Source organism: Rattus norvegicus, chromosome 5 (assembly GCF_036323735.1).
Source record: "Rattus norvegicus strain BN/NHsdMcwi chromosome 5, GRCr8, whole genome shotgun sequence".
Classification (NCBI taxonomy): Eukaryota; Metazoa; Chordata; class Mammalia; order Rodentia; family Muridae; genus Rattus; species Rattus norvegicus.
The window spans coordinates 138277264-138291791 of NC_086023.1; the positions used below are offsets into that span (position 1 = coordinate 138277264).

General features: G+C 44.9%; 1 protein-coding gene and 1 non-coding gene across 13 annotated transcripts in view; both read right to left on the reverse strand.

Annotated features, from left to right (window-relative positions):
* The window catches only part of Ccdc30 (coiled-coil domain containing 30), a 93399-nt gene that overhangs the window by 65197 nt on the left and 13674 nt on the right, over positions 1-14528 (reverse strand). For 8 of the 12 annotated variants that reach the window (XM_039111208.2, XM_063288612.1, XM_008764108.4 and 5 more), the window contains 3 exons: positions 11228-11381; positions 3046-3117; positions 375-490 (listed from right to left, as the gene is read on the reverse strand). In XM_039111208.2, coding sequence (XP_038967136.1) covers positions 375-490; positions 3046-3117; positions 11228-11381 — 342 coding nt within the window. Of the gene's footprint in view, positions 1-374; positions 491-3045; positions 3118-11227; positions 11382-14528 lie in introns of those variants that run through there. The other 4 variants (XM_039111213.2, XM_063288609.1, XM_063288616.1 and 1 more) reach the window with 2 other exon arrangements.
* Positions 1708-1788, reverse strand: Trnaa-agc98 (transfer RNA alanine (anticodon AGC) 98). Its single transcript has one exon. It is a non-coding gene; the product is annotated as a tRNA-Ala (tRNA).

The window sequence follows — 14528 nt, forward strand, 5'->3', positions numbered from 1 at the left end:
TCTATCTATCCTTTTTTATTATAATGATCTTTATCCAGTGGATCTGACACCCTCTTCTGACCGCCTGGGGCACTATACCCACGTGATGCATAGATATATATGCAGGCAAAACATCACCCATAAAACACAGAAAAATAAACAAATCCTACATTTATACAGCAGCAGCAATGTTGCGATTCAGGGTAAGTCCCTAAAGTGAACCTCAACACTGGCAGGTGTGCCCAGGTTAAAGCTCATCATCTCTGTACCCTGACATTCGACAACTGTCAGAACCAGTTCTCAAGGACCAACTGGGGATGCTGGGTAGCCATGGGGCTCACACTGACGGTTGCTATTGGATACACAAGTAAATTCCAGGACTAAAGCACACTGACCATTTCTCCAAGCACCTTTTTCTCAGAGTCAAGTGATCGAACCCGGTTTCTTAATGCCAGAATTTCCTCGTCCAGCCTCTGGTTGTGTTCCTTTGCTTTCTGTAGGTCAGTTGTACCTAAGCAGAGGAGAAGGCAGTTATTCCTCTGGGCCAGTTTTTTTTTTTTTTTTTTTTTTGGTTCTTTTTTTCAGAGCTGGGGACCGAACCCAGGGCCTTGCGCTTCCTAGGCAAGCGCTCTACCACTGAGCTAAATCCCCAGCCCCCTCTGGGCCAGTTTTATTTGGGGAGGCACGGGCTCCAAACGCTCATGAGTGCCATTCTGTTCTGCATATGTGGCTTGCTGCACAGGACAGCCACCAAACGGGTGTTCTGTAACAGAACAGAGGCTTTGTAGTTCTCACACACCTAATGCACTTTTGGAGTATCAAGTTTACAATAATACAGGCTCTTCAAGAAATGTGAAATATTTATTTTGTGTGCCTATGTGTGTGTGTTTGTGTGTGTGTGTGTGTATTGTGTGCAAGAGTGTAGTGTGTGAGTATGTGTGTAAGTATGGGTGGTGAGAATGTGATCTCTGTGTGTGTGTGTGTGTGTGTGTGTGTGTGTGTGTGTGTGTGTATGTCAGAGGAGGACAACTTGCTGGTATAAGTTTTCCCCTTCAACCCTATGTATCCTGAGAACTGAACTCAGGTCATCAGGCTTGGTAGTGTTAACCCACTGAGCCATCTTGATGTCCCAAGAGCTGAAATTTCAAAACAGCTATGCCTGACTTTTAAAAATTAAATGACAGAAAGTTTTCTTTTAGCCCTGTCTTTTAGGTACTCTAGACATTTCTAGACTCTGCCACTTAGGAGTCTTCAGGAAATTCACTAAGCAATCGCTAACCAGTCCATCTTTGGGGAGTGCATTCAATTTGACCCCCCATCGAGCCATTTTGTATTTCTATATTCATTGGGAGATATTTGAGAATACCTGATTTTGGTGTACAGTAATGCTAGTCACTTAAAATTTAGAAAGTATTCTCTCTTCCTTAACTTTTTGGAAAACAAGTATTATTATTCCTAACCTGTTCTTAGAATTCACTTGTAAAGCTACCTGACTCTGAAACTTTCTCTTTTTTAAAAAAAAAAATTTATTTATTATCTATAAGTACACTGTAGCTGTCTTCAGACACTCCAGAAGAAGGAATCAGATCCCATTACAGATGGTTGTGAGCCACCATGTGGTTGCTGGGAATTGAACTTAGGACCTCTGGAAGAGCAGTCAGTGCTCTTAACTGCTGAGCCATCTCTCCAGCCTGACTCTGGAACTTTTTTTTTTTTTTCTATTCTTTTTTTCGGAGCTGGGGATCGAACCCAGGGCCTTGTGCTTGCTAGGCAAGCGCTCTACCACTGAGCCAAATCCCCAACCCCGACTCTGGAACTTTCTTAATAGGAGATTTCTAACGACAGAATCAACATCAATTTTCCTGCATCTGTCTCCTGAGTGTTTGCTTGTTTTTGTTTTTGTTTTGTTTTGTTTTGTGTGTGTGTGTGTGTGTGTGTGTGTGTGTGTGTGTGCGTGCACGCACGCACGCAAGCAAGTGTGTGTATTCATAAAAGTGCAGGAATGCATGTGCCACAGCACAAGTGCAAAGGAGGGGACAGCTCTTTAGAAGTCACTTGTCCCCTCCCGCCTTATTCTGTGGCCGGGTCTCTACTTGTTTCTGCACCATACTGTGCACTGTTCCACAAGCCGCCTGATAACTTCCCTGCCTCTGCTTCCGGCCTCAAAGCAGAAGTGTTCAATTACAGATGTGAACCACCGCACCTGTTTTTGAATTTTTACTTGGGTTCTGTGGCAAGCACTTTACCTGCTGAGCCATCTCCCTGGTCTTTCCTTTTCTTCCTTTTTGAGACAGGCTGGCCTTGAACTCACAAAGTCCTATCTGACTCTGCCTCTTCAGTGCTGGGATCAAAGGCGTATGCCAACACCCTTAACTGGGTCTTAACTCTTATTTTAATAGTTTAATCCTTCTGTTGGTTCACATTTCATTCACTTTTCTTATTCTGAATTTTTAGTCCTGGTGACAGGTTTTGGAATTGGACACCTAAGGATTCACACGTCAGCTGTGGTATTCTCTGAAGTTAATGGTAACTTGGTTACCCTTCCCATGACTCAGCGTCCTTATCTATGAAATGGGCGTGACAATCTCCCCTACCTGATTTATCGGGTGGATTCTCGTGATCGGGTGGATCACGAGAAGTTCCTGGCAGAGCAGCAGCTCTGTGTGTGGCAAGTGACAGCTGTGGCAGTGACGGCTGTGGCAGTGACGGCTGTGGCAGTGACAGCTGTGGCAGTGATGGCTGTGGCAGTGGCTGTAGGAGTAGCACTTGGGATTTTCATTATTGGAGCCGTTTTAAAGACTTTATTATTTCATTTATGTGGGTGCCTGTATACATGTATGCAAAAGTCCACAGGCCAGAAGAGGGTGTCAGATCCCCTGGAGCTGAGTTACAGGTGGTTGTGAGTGGCCCAATGTGAGGGCGACAACCAAGCTCAGGTCCACTGCACGGACCTAAGTGCTAACCATACATACGTCTCTAGCTCCTAACTCGTATTTTAAACTATCCGTGCTACGCTAATGGGGGATTGATTATTATTTATTAATACTGTATCTGCTACTGACTCACCACTTTCTTTCAATTTTGTCAGATTATCTTTCAGTTTTTCAATTTCCAGTCGGGCATTCTCAAGAGCATCACCTAAAGGAAAAAGAAAGGAAATACATGCACAAAAAGCAAATGAAGGACTGGAGAGATGGCTCAGTGGTTAAGAACACTGGAGAGGACTCAGTGTTCCTCATGAGGACTCAGGTCCAGTTTCCACAACCCATTTGGCATCGAACTGTCTGTAAGTCCAGTCCGAGGGGATCTGACACCCTCTTCTGGCCTCCTTGGGCTCTGAACACTTGGGATGCACAGGCAAATATTCATATATATAAAAATAAACACTCCCTCCGAAAAAAGCAGATGAGCTGGGCATTGTGATAGATCCCTTTAATCCCAGCCTCAGGCAGATCTCTATTAGTTCGAGGCCAGCCTACACCAAAGGACCATGTCCCAAAACAACAACAGAGAAAAAAGAAGCAAATGACCCATATAACGATCAAATTTCATGCCCTTTTCTTCTCTTTGAATGGTCTTTATGGAAATACAACGCATCTGGAAGCTTTCCTGAATTCCTTTCAAGTGTTCCTGTCATATCCCACCTTTACTCCCAGGTCTCGGACCTCAGACTTGCCTTTTCCTAACCATTCTCTATAAGATTCCATGCTGAAGAACTCGGACCACCAATGATACAAGGACAGCTGAATGCTGAAAGCTTGCATAGCACAGCCATGCCTCACTTAACAATGGTGGGAGTGGGTGTTTGGAGAAACTGTTGCTGGGTAATTTCATCAATGTATAAACATCACAGGGCATACTCCCATAGCAAGATGGCTACAATGTTATTAGGTGATTTAATTTTATGGGACCATTGTTGTACATATGTTTCATTTTTAACTTTTTTTAAAATTTATTTATTTTATGTGTATGAGTACATTGTAGCTATCTTCAGACACACCAGAAGAGGACATCAGATGGTTGTGAACCACCATGTGGTTGCTGGGAGTTGAACTCAGGACCTCTGGAAGAGCAGCCACATATAATGTTTCTTGCTGACCGAACTGTCACTGTGTAGCAAGTGGACTATATTGAGAATTTTGCCAATTCTGCTAGAAATGAAAAAAACAAAATCTCAGGAAAGGGTTGGGGTTGTTTGTTTGTTTTGTTTTTTATCCCTCCCCTCCCCCTCCAAGGGACAGAGTTTCTCTGTGTAGCCCTGGCTGTCCTGGAATTCTCTTTGTAGACTAGGCTGGCCAAGGAACTAGTGTTGGTCACTATCCTAGTTGCTAGGACACAATAGCTGACACACACGTCTTGAGGAGGAAATGTTGCCTGTGGCTCAGTTCTAGGGAATAGACTATCATGACAGCAGGAGAACAAAGTCACATCCCACCCAAAGCCAGAGAGCAGAGAGACGAAAACTTGGACTGGACTCATTCTTTGCCTTTCTTCCATCCAGGATCCCAACCTCTGGAACAGTGCTGTCCACATTTAAGGTGTCTCTTCCCACCTCAAGGGACTCAGTCTAGAAACTAGATCCCCGGCATGCTCAGAGGTGCATCTCCTTGGTGATTCTAGATCCTGCTAGTTGCAAATTAATATTAACCATCAGAGTACAAAGGATTCCAAGAGAACGTCAGACATGGGGCATTGGAGTTGATGGGGGTATGGAGGGAGGGTTAGGCTTTCTAGTTCAGGTTTCCCCCTTGCTTCTGGTGGTTCCCCACTGTGATTGGCTGGCAGGTTTCCTAAACTGTTAGAATGAAAGCTCTGCTACCAACAAGAGGCAAATACGGAGCTTTGTAAGACACGGTGAGTGCTTCGCACAACTGTGCACACTTCATTACTGTGCCAGAACACTCAGTTCTTCAGGGCAAATCCCACTATAACCCGCTGGATTCATAAGAAACTATATTCTAATTATAGCAATATTATTTCTGCTGCTGCCTCCGGGAACATCTGCTCCTATTGTCAGATATATTACCACAAATCTAACGCAGGCACCCGCTTCCCAATTTATGGGTGAGATAAGCAAGTTGGCCAACAGCAGCAGCCTGCTCAGTGCCGTGGGGAAATAAATAACCAGTAGGGATGAGAACCCAGGGCCATTTGTTTTCTCTGGGCCAGAGATGTGAGATGGCTTCTGTGTCACCAAAACAAGTTTTCCATCCAGGCAGTGATGGTGAACGCCTTTCATTTCAGCACTGGGGAGGCAGAGACAGGTTTGAGGCCAGCCTGGTCTACATAGTGAGCTCCAGGACAGCCAGGGCTACACAGAGAAATCCTTTATGGAAGAAGGGGAAGCAGGGGCAAGAACGTCTGGGCAGCATGAGTAGTGGAGAGAAGGCAGGAAGAACAAGAGGAGGCAGGAGGGACAGTGGGCCTTCTGGGGAGGACAGGGATCCAGAGCTGCTTGGGTCTGTGGAGCAAAGGATTGGAGGTCGGGGTGTGCACGGCAGACAGACAGGCACACAGCAAGCTAGAAAAGCCGTGTTTGCTCTACCAACTTTAAGCTTCCAAATGTTTAAAACTTTGGAAGAGGTACTGCAGATATTCAGAAAAAGTTGGCTTTCATTTTAAAAACTGGGCTGGATTACATCTATAATCCCAGCACCCAGGAGGTAGAGGCAGGAGGATTCTATGAGTTCGAAGCTAGCCTGGCCTACATAGTGAGCCTGATGCTAGCCCAAGCTATATAGTGAGACCCTGTCTCAAAAACAAAATCTACCTTTAGAACAACAACAGCCAAATATATCATTTTCTCAGTTTAAAAATTGCCAGAGACAACCAAATTCATTAAACTTGATTGAGCAGACTCTCCTGCTATGTTTGTGAAGAATTTGAAAACTCTGGCTTTTCACTAGCCTCCACAAACAATCCTAGGATTGAAGGTAGGTCTTATCTTTTGAGAGAAGGCTTTGCTACAAAGCCCAGAATGGGATTCACTTTGTCAGCACATCCTTGAATTTGCAATCCTCCTGCCTCAGCCTCTCAAAGGCAGGTTTTACAAGCATACACCACTGGCCAGGCTTGCTTACATTATATTTTATTTATTTTTATTTTATATGCATCAGTGTTTTGCCTGCATGAATGTCTGTGTAAAGGTGTCTGATACCCTGGAATTGGATATACTAACAGTTGTGAGCTGTCAAGTGGATGCTGGGAATTGAACCCAGATCCTCTGGAGGAACAGCCAGTGCATTTAACCACCAAGCCATCTCTCTAGCCCTTCTTGGTTACATTTTAAGGTAATTCCAATAGATTGACAGCTGTTCTCTCTCTCTCTCTCTCTCTCTCTCTCTCTCTCTCTCTCCCCTCCCTCCCTCCCCTCCCCTCCCCTCCCCTCCCCTCCCCCCATCTGCATTGATATTTTGTCAAGTCCCTGAAAGTGGAATTATAGACAGGTGTCCCATGGGTGTTGGGATTTGCACTCAGGTTCTCTGGAAGAGTAGCCAGTGCTCTTTTTTTTTTTTTAAGATTTATTTATTTTATATATACACTGTCACTGTCTTCAGACACACCAGGCATCAGATCCCATTACAGATGATTGTGAGCCACCATGTGGTTGCTGGGAATTGAACTCAGGACCTCTGGAAGAGCAATTAGTGCTCTTAACCGCTGAGCCATCTCTCCAGCCCCCATAGCCAGTGCTCTTAACCACTGAGCCCCTCTCCAGCACCTACAGTTGTATTTTCTAAGTCCACTTCTTTAGTTATTACTTTAGATATGAGTCTTTGTTTTTGTTGTTATCGTTTTTTGTTTTGTTTCTATTATATAGCCGTGACTGTCCTGGAACTTGTTACATACATCAAACTGGCCTCAAATTCAGAGATCCACTTGGCTCTACCTCCTGAATGCTGGGATTAAATGCATGCACTGAAAGGTAAAGTTTTAAAGTTGCCCCCTTAGACACAAAGTTTGGAGCAGAAGAAAAAAAACAGGTTAGGCCCCAGAATTGTATGTTCCAGGAAGCCTCTCCTAGGGCTATAGAATGGATAATTCAACAGCTTTCTCCCAGAAACTAGCTGACCATAAATCTTAGAGAACAATCTTGAGAAGCAGGAAGCAGCTTCTCCTAGGAACTAGGGGGCCATAGAGTTAAACAATCTTGAGAAACAGAGAGTTTCTCCTTGTGATTTTTTCACTGGTTTTTCACACTTTCCAATGACACCATCCCTGCCCCCTCTGTGGTTTCTCCCTTTAAATACCTCTTCTCCCAGCCTCTCAGGGTTGAACTCCACTGCCCCTGTGTGGGAAATGAGTCTTGACCCCAGTGCACTGGTTCCTATTAATAAACCTCATGTGATTACAGCAAAGATGGTCTTGTGTGAGTTCTTGGGGGGTCGTGTCATCCCGAGACTTGAGTGAGGGTCTCCCCGCTCCGGGGGTCTTTCAGCACCACCATGTCCAGCTCTAGACATGGGTTTTGGGGGTGGGAGTAATAACAATTTATTTGATCTTATGCAAAGATCAGTAGCGACAAAAAAATAAAGAGGTAGTTGAGTTGCACAGAATAAAACCTGTGCATCAAAGCACACCATCAAGAAAGCAAAGACCTGTGAGCTTTCCTGGTGTCACACAGAGACAGGCCTGTGAGCAGTGCAAGAGTAACTCCGAAGGCAAACTTCCACTTTTGTACAATCTACACAGTGCTCCAAAGGGGTGAGCCAGCACCCTTGGGCAGGAGGCCCTCTGAGTGTCCATCCTGAGGCAGGGCAGTGGGTATGTTTCACTTCATGATCTCACTAGCTGATGGGATAGGATAAATTGATAGTAGCACAGGGTGGACAGTCAATGCTCAGGAATGCCTGGCATCCTTGTGAAACCAATAGGCGGGGGAGGTTGGTGAGATGGTAGTTTTTGACAGGCTAGCCACCTTTGCTAGAGAAAACTGCTCACAATTTGGGGGAAGAAGTGTTTACAAATCACCTGTCTCATAAGAGATTAAAATCCAGAATGTTTACATTAGGAAGCCTACAGTTAGAAAAGCAGCAATCGGGCTGGAAAGATGGCTCAGTGGTTAAGAGCACTGACTGCTCTTCCAGAGGTCCTGAGTTCAATTCCCAGCAACCACACGATGGCTCACAACCATCTGTAATGGGATCCGATGCCTTCTTCTGGTGTGTCTGAAGACAGCCACAGTGTACTCGCATACATACAAAATTGATAAATCTTAGGGGTTGGGGATTTAGCTCAGTGGTAGAGTGCTTGCCTAGGAAGCACAAGGCCCTGGGTTCGATCCCCAGCTCAAAAAAAAAAAAAAAAAAAAAAAAAAAAAAAAAAAAAAGAAAAAAAGAAAAAAAAAAAAAAAGAAAAGCAGCAATCTCCTTCTTTAAAAGGGAGAACAAGAATTTCCTTGGCAGGGAATAGAGAGGCAAAGATTAAAACAGAGACAGAAGGAACACCCATTCAGAGCCTGCCCCACATGTGGCCCATACATATACAGCCACCCAATTAGACAAGATGGATGAAGCAAAGAAGTGCAGGCTGACAGGAACCGGATGTAGATCTCTCCTGAGAGACACAGCCAGAATACAGCAAATACAGAGGCGAATGCCAGCAGCAAACCACTGAACTGAGAACAGGACCCCCGTTGAAGGAATCAGAGAAAGAACTGGAAGAGCTTGAAGGGGCTCTTCAACAATGCCAACAATGAACAACAATGCCAAGCAACTAGAGTTTCCAGGTTCTAAGCCACTACCTAAAGACTATACATGGACTGACCCTGGACTCTGACCTCATAGGTAGCAATGAATATCCTAGTAAGATCACCAGTGGAAGGGGAAGCCCTTGGTCCTACTAAGACTGAACCCCCAGTAAACGTGATTGTTGGGGGGAGGGCGGCAATGGGGGGAGGGTAGGGAGGGGAACACCCATAGAGAAGGGGAGGGGGGATTAGGGGGATGTTTGCCCGGAAACCGGAAAGGGAATAACATTCGAAATGTAAATAAGAAATACTCAAGTTAATAAAAAAAAAAAAAAGAAAAGAAAGAAAGAAAAGCAGCAATGGCCCTGAAACCTTTAATCCCAGAACTCAGGGTTGGGGATTTAGTTCAGTGGTAGAGAGCTTGCCTAGCAAGCCCAAGGCCCTGGGTTTGGTCCTCAGCTCCGGGGGGAAAAAAAAGATAAAAATTCCAAAACTCAAGGGGCAGAATCAGGCAGAGCCCTAAAGGCCCAAGCCAAGTTGATAAACAGTGTTCCCATTTGGCAAGACCAAAAGCAAACCTAATTATTTCTAGGCAACAAAATGGCATGTGTTCAGAATAAAGGCTTCTTAAAGATCAACGAACCAAAGAGGCAACGAAATAGAAATGTGTGTGAGAGACTTGGGCAGGGATAGCACCAAACTGCACACGTGGGGTACCGCCATAGCAGACACAGAGCTCAAATTCTCACACTGAGGCCAGTTAGCACCGCCATATATGCTCACCGTGACAGGCAACGTGAGTAAGACTCTGTAGCAAGCATTGCCAATGAGTGTGGAGCAACCAGAACCTCCTACATCGCTGAGGAGATCCTCACTCTACCCACGGGCCACAAAATCACTTCCCCCGTCAACTTCCACCACGGCGGTGAGCCTTCGGGGCATCACCCAGTCATGGTAGCCATCTCAGTTCCCACATGGCAGCTCAACTGTCTGTTTTTTTGTATGCACACTCTGTAACGCTTATGCAAGAAAATTGCTCAATGACCCATTTCCCAGAATGTGTCCCCATGGTTAATGGCACATGGCTGCATTTTGGAAGACCAACGGACACTGTGCCTTGGGTTCTGGATGCAGAGATTTTACGCTTACCAGGATTAAAAATATGTAAATACTCACACGGTAAGTGCGAGAGTTTGAATAGCAGCAGACTTGATGCTGGCCCCAAGTGGAAACAGCACAAATGTATATCAGCAGTGGCACGACTCACTGTGGCAGCGGTGGGATACGACCAAGGCAGTAGACTGCTACACAAAATGGTGTGCGGGTAAGCAGGGGAACAAACTTCAAGAATGGAGACTACAGGGCTGGAGACATGGCTCAGCGGTTAAGAGCACTGACTGCTCTTCCAGAGGTCCTGAGTTCAAATCCCAGCAACCACATGGTGGCTTACAACCATCTGTAATGAGATCTGTTGCCCTCTGCTGGTGTGTCTGAAGACAGCGACAGTGTACTTATATATAATAAATAAATATTCAAAAAAGAAAAAAAAAAGAATGGAGACTGCAGGCAAGACGGCCCAGAGGACAGACCAGCCTCCAAGCAGGACAGCTTGAGTCCAACAGCGGTGACCCACAGTGTGGAAGGAAAGATTCCAGCTCCTTCAAGCTGTCCTTTGGCTTCCATGTGTGTGCCTTAGCATGTCGCCCACAATCCAAAGCATACGCAAAATAAATTTTAATGTGATTTTAAAGTGTTTATTTATTTATTTATTTATTTTTTTAACTTTTGTGAGACAGGGTCTCTACATAGCCCTGGATGTCCTAGAACTCACTATGTAGACCAGGCTGACCTCAAACTCAAAGATTTACCTGCCTCTGACTCCAGATTCATAGAAAGGTCACCTGCCTCTGTTCTGGGACTTAAGGTCTGCACCACCATGTTCAGACAGTTAAAAAAATTTTTTTAATTTCATTTTAACGATGAAGGGTTATTAAGATGGCTCAGGCTCAGTGGGTTAAGAGCTCTGGCTGCTCTTCCAGAAGATCCAAGTTCAATTTCTAGCACCCACATAGCAGCTCATTGCTGTTGTATGTAACTCTGGTTTCAAGAGATCAGCTATTCTCTTCTGGCCTCCAGTAGCGCCAAGCACAGATGTCATACACAGACACATGTGCAAGCAAACCACCCATACACATAAAACAAAAATCAATAAAATAAACTTTTAAATGAATGATATTGCATGTGGTCAAAACTCAGAAACAGCAGTGGTGCTTAGCTTTGGTGAGGAAGATGGATGTGCTTAGCTTTGGTGAGGAAGATTGGTGAAGGAGGAACAAATGTGTGGTCTGGGTGCCAGACTCCTAGTGGGGAGTGGCACACAGTCCTGGGATGTACATGTGGGGCTGGCCAGGCAAACCTGTGTTTCCTGCAGACATGGGGACACAGTAGCAGCAAGACTTTTACATGTTCGTCCTTGAGTCATTTCCCCCTGGCATATCCTCTCAGATCACGCAGGAAAACCACAGCCAGAACGGTCGGTCGTCGGAAGCCATGGCTCACCTAACTTTCTCTGCTCTCTCTCCTCCTCTCGTGGCTCCTGGGCTCCCCTGTGGATCTCCTCCAGCAAGGCCTCCAGTTTCTGTGCTCTGCATGCCACTTCCCTCAGGAGGCGGTCCTGAGGCACTGCATCTTTATTCTGGTCGTCACCCTGATGCTGACATGAAACCACAGTTAGTGATACACCCACCAACAAGTAGACGGAGGACATGTGGCCCTGTCCAGGTCCCAGAACAGAGAAGGGGAGCAAACAGCATTTCCACACATGTACATGTCTTTGATTAAGTTGAATCAAACAGAATTGTGGGTTCTTGAGGGTTATTTGCTTGTAAAAAAAACAAAAACAATTTCACGTGGTGCCACCCAACACACTAAGATTAGGTTTGTGTGATCACAATGCAAACACACTTGAGTGTCATCTGACAAAAGAAGGACAGTGCCTCTGGTGTATCCTGTCACCCCCAATGGGCATTGTGCACCAAATAGTTTGCAGGATGCTTTGCTTGGTTCTTTAACCCTGAAGTATGTGTACTCTTTGTAAGAAGTGTTGCTTTTAAAATTGTAATCATGTATAAGTGTGTGGGTAGTGTGCACAGCCATGCAGGTGCTTAGAAGAGGCCAGAGGAGTCCACTGGAGTTGGAGTTAAAGGGGGTTGTGAGCCACCCAGTGTGGGTGCTGGGAACTGAACCCTGAACCTCTGCAAGAATAGTACATGATCTTAACCACAGAGCTAGCTCGCTACATGGCCCCCTAAACCCCCCGAAGTATGTGTACTCCTTTTGTTTTGCTTTGTTCCGGGACAGGTCTCACTTTGTAGCCCTGTCAGGTCTGGAACTTACAGAGAGCCCACAGCCCCTTCTTCCTGAAGGCCACAGTGTCTGGCCCAGCAGGACTCTTTTCAATATGGGGGGATGAAACCCAGGACCTTTTGTCCTTTTGTGTGTTCAGGGTAAGCACTTGTCCACTGAGCTACATCCCCAGGCTTCAAGGTTTTTGTTTTGTTTTGTTTTGTTTTGTTTTGTTTTGTTTTGTTTTTAAGAAGCTGTAACACACAATGTTGAAATTTGACCTATTATGTGCTTTTTCCCCTTTCCCAAATTATTATGTTTGTACTATTTTAATGCATAATTTGATCCATTTTACAGTACGAATCCACACTTTTTTAAAGTTTTGTTTTATGTGTAGAGGTGTTTTGCTACATATATGTATATTCATCACATGCATGCAGCCCTCAAAGGTCAGAAGAGGGTGGTGAAATTCCTGGAACTGGAGTTACAGGTAGTTGTGAGCCACCATGGGGGAGCTGGGAACAGAATACAGGTTATTTAGAAGAATAGTTAGTATTCTTAACTACTGAACCATCTCTCCAGATAGAACAAACCTATCTGAATATATTCAGACAGAAATTAGATAAAAACTTACTTATAATTAGTTAAATGTATTAGGTAAAGGGACCTAATTTTTACTTGACTAAGGTATATTTTTTAGGCTGCTACCCAGGTTCCTAGTAGTTCTGACGTTCTCTTCGCAAAGGCTGACAGGTTTTCTCAAATTTCACCTTAACAAAATCAAGAAACAGAAGCAGGATCCTGCCTTCTGTGCAAGCACAATCAGATCCTCAGCACCGCATTAAAATCAGGCCTGGCAGTGGGACACAGGCAGACCCGTACAGCACACTGACCAGTTGCCTGACCAAGTCAGTGAGCTCCAGGTTCAGTGAGAGACCTGCCTCAAAAGGTGGGGAGTAAGGAAGACACAAACACTGATCTCTGGCCTCCACATTCACACAAATATGTCCACATGTGTGCAATACACACACACACACACACACACACACACACACACACACACACACACACACATGGTGCCTAATTTTTAAAATAGTTGTGCAATAGTCGGGACACAAGAATTTCAGTTTATTCTGCTTCTCACCAACACAGACTTGCATACCATATGGTTTAAGTGTGAAATGCTCCCCACCCTCCACTAAGCTCATGTATCTGAACGCCTGCTCCCCAGCTGCTGTCATGAATGGCTTTAGAACCTTTGGGATATGGCCAATGGTGGACAGTCTGGGAAGACACAGCTGTTCAGATCTAGTTCTTTGCTTCCTGGACCACCTAGATGTAGCAGATGCTCCCCTCTTCTCTCCTCTACTGCAGATGGCACTGCTGTAACTATGCCTTCCTGCAGGGATGGATGAAGTCAGGAGCCAAATAAACAGCCTCTCCTCCTTTAAGTGGCTTCTGTTGGGTATGTGATCACAGCAATGAGCAAAGTAACTAATGCATGTACATTATCTTATTTCATCCCCACAGCCACTCCATGCAGCAGCTGAGTTCACATCTGATTCACAGGTGATACAATTGGGGCTCATGAAAGTCAGCTTGTTCATGCCGAGTTCGGGAATGGTCATGTAAGGAACGGTATGACATGGTTTCCTGCCCCTGGAACAGAGCCATCAAGGCATGGGCCCTCCTAAATGTTAATGGTTGATGTGGATGTAAGGCTTTGTTTGTATAACAGTGTACACATTTTCATGTTCATTCTTGGAGGAATGTCCCCTCTGCCAAGGTTAATGACTCCACGATAATCAGAAACAACATGAGCCCAGGATGTGAGGGTATGTCTATGTTTCAACAAATTATAGACTGCTGAGGCTTTCAGGACAGCCCTTAAGGCTGTAGGAAAGAACGCTGAAAACATGAGTTCAAAAATATATAATTCCTCAACTATGCAAACTATAAAAATGCAATATGAATTGTAGAAGGAGCATCACAGATCTTTTTTTTTTTTTTCTATTTTTCGGAGCTGGGGACCGAACCCAGGGCCTTGCGCTTGCTAGGCAAGCGCTCTACTACTGAGCTAAATCCCCAGCATCACAGATCTTAAGGAACAGAGGCAGCTGCACTATGATTCAATTTGTCAGAATGATATAAGAAAAAAGATTAAGAGATTTAGGCAGTGGCAATCATAAGGCAAGATCCCACCCAGTTAAGATTTTTTTGTGTATGCTTTACAAAGGCAGGTGGATTCCTCAGTTCAGGGTTAGCCTGGGACAGAGCTAATTTAGGTCCAGGCATGGTCAAAATGGTAATTTCAGGGTGGGGTCCCACCCAGCTAGCTTATCATTTCTGCTTGTGCTTGCTGTTTTTTCCTAAGAATCAGGGGGCTGGGCTGAGATGCTGATTCACGGGGTAATTAAAAGGGAATCTGGGGTGATGAGTAAATTGACAGGTAAAATAAAAGAATTGATATGGGGCTAGAGAGATGGCTCAGCGGTTAAGAGACCCGACTGCTCTT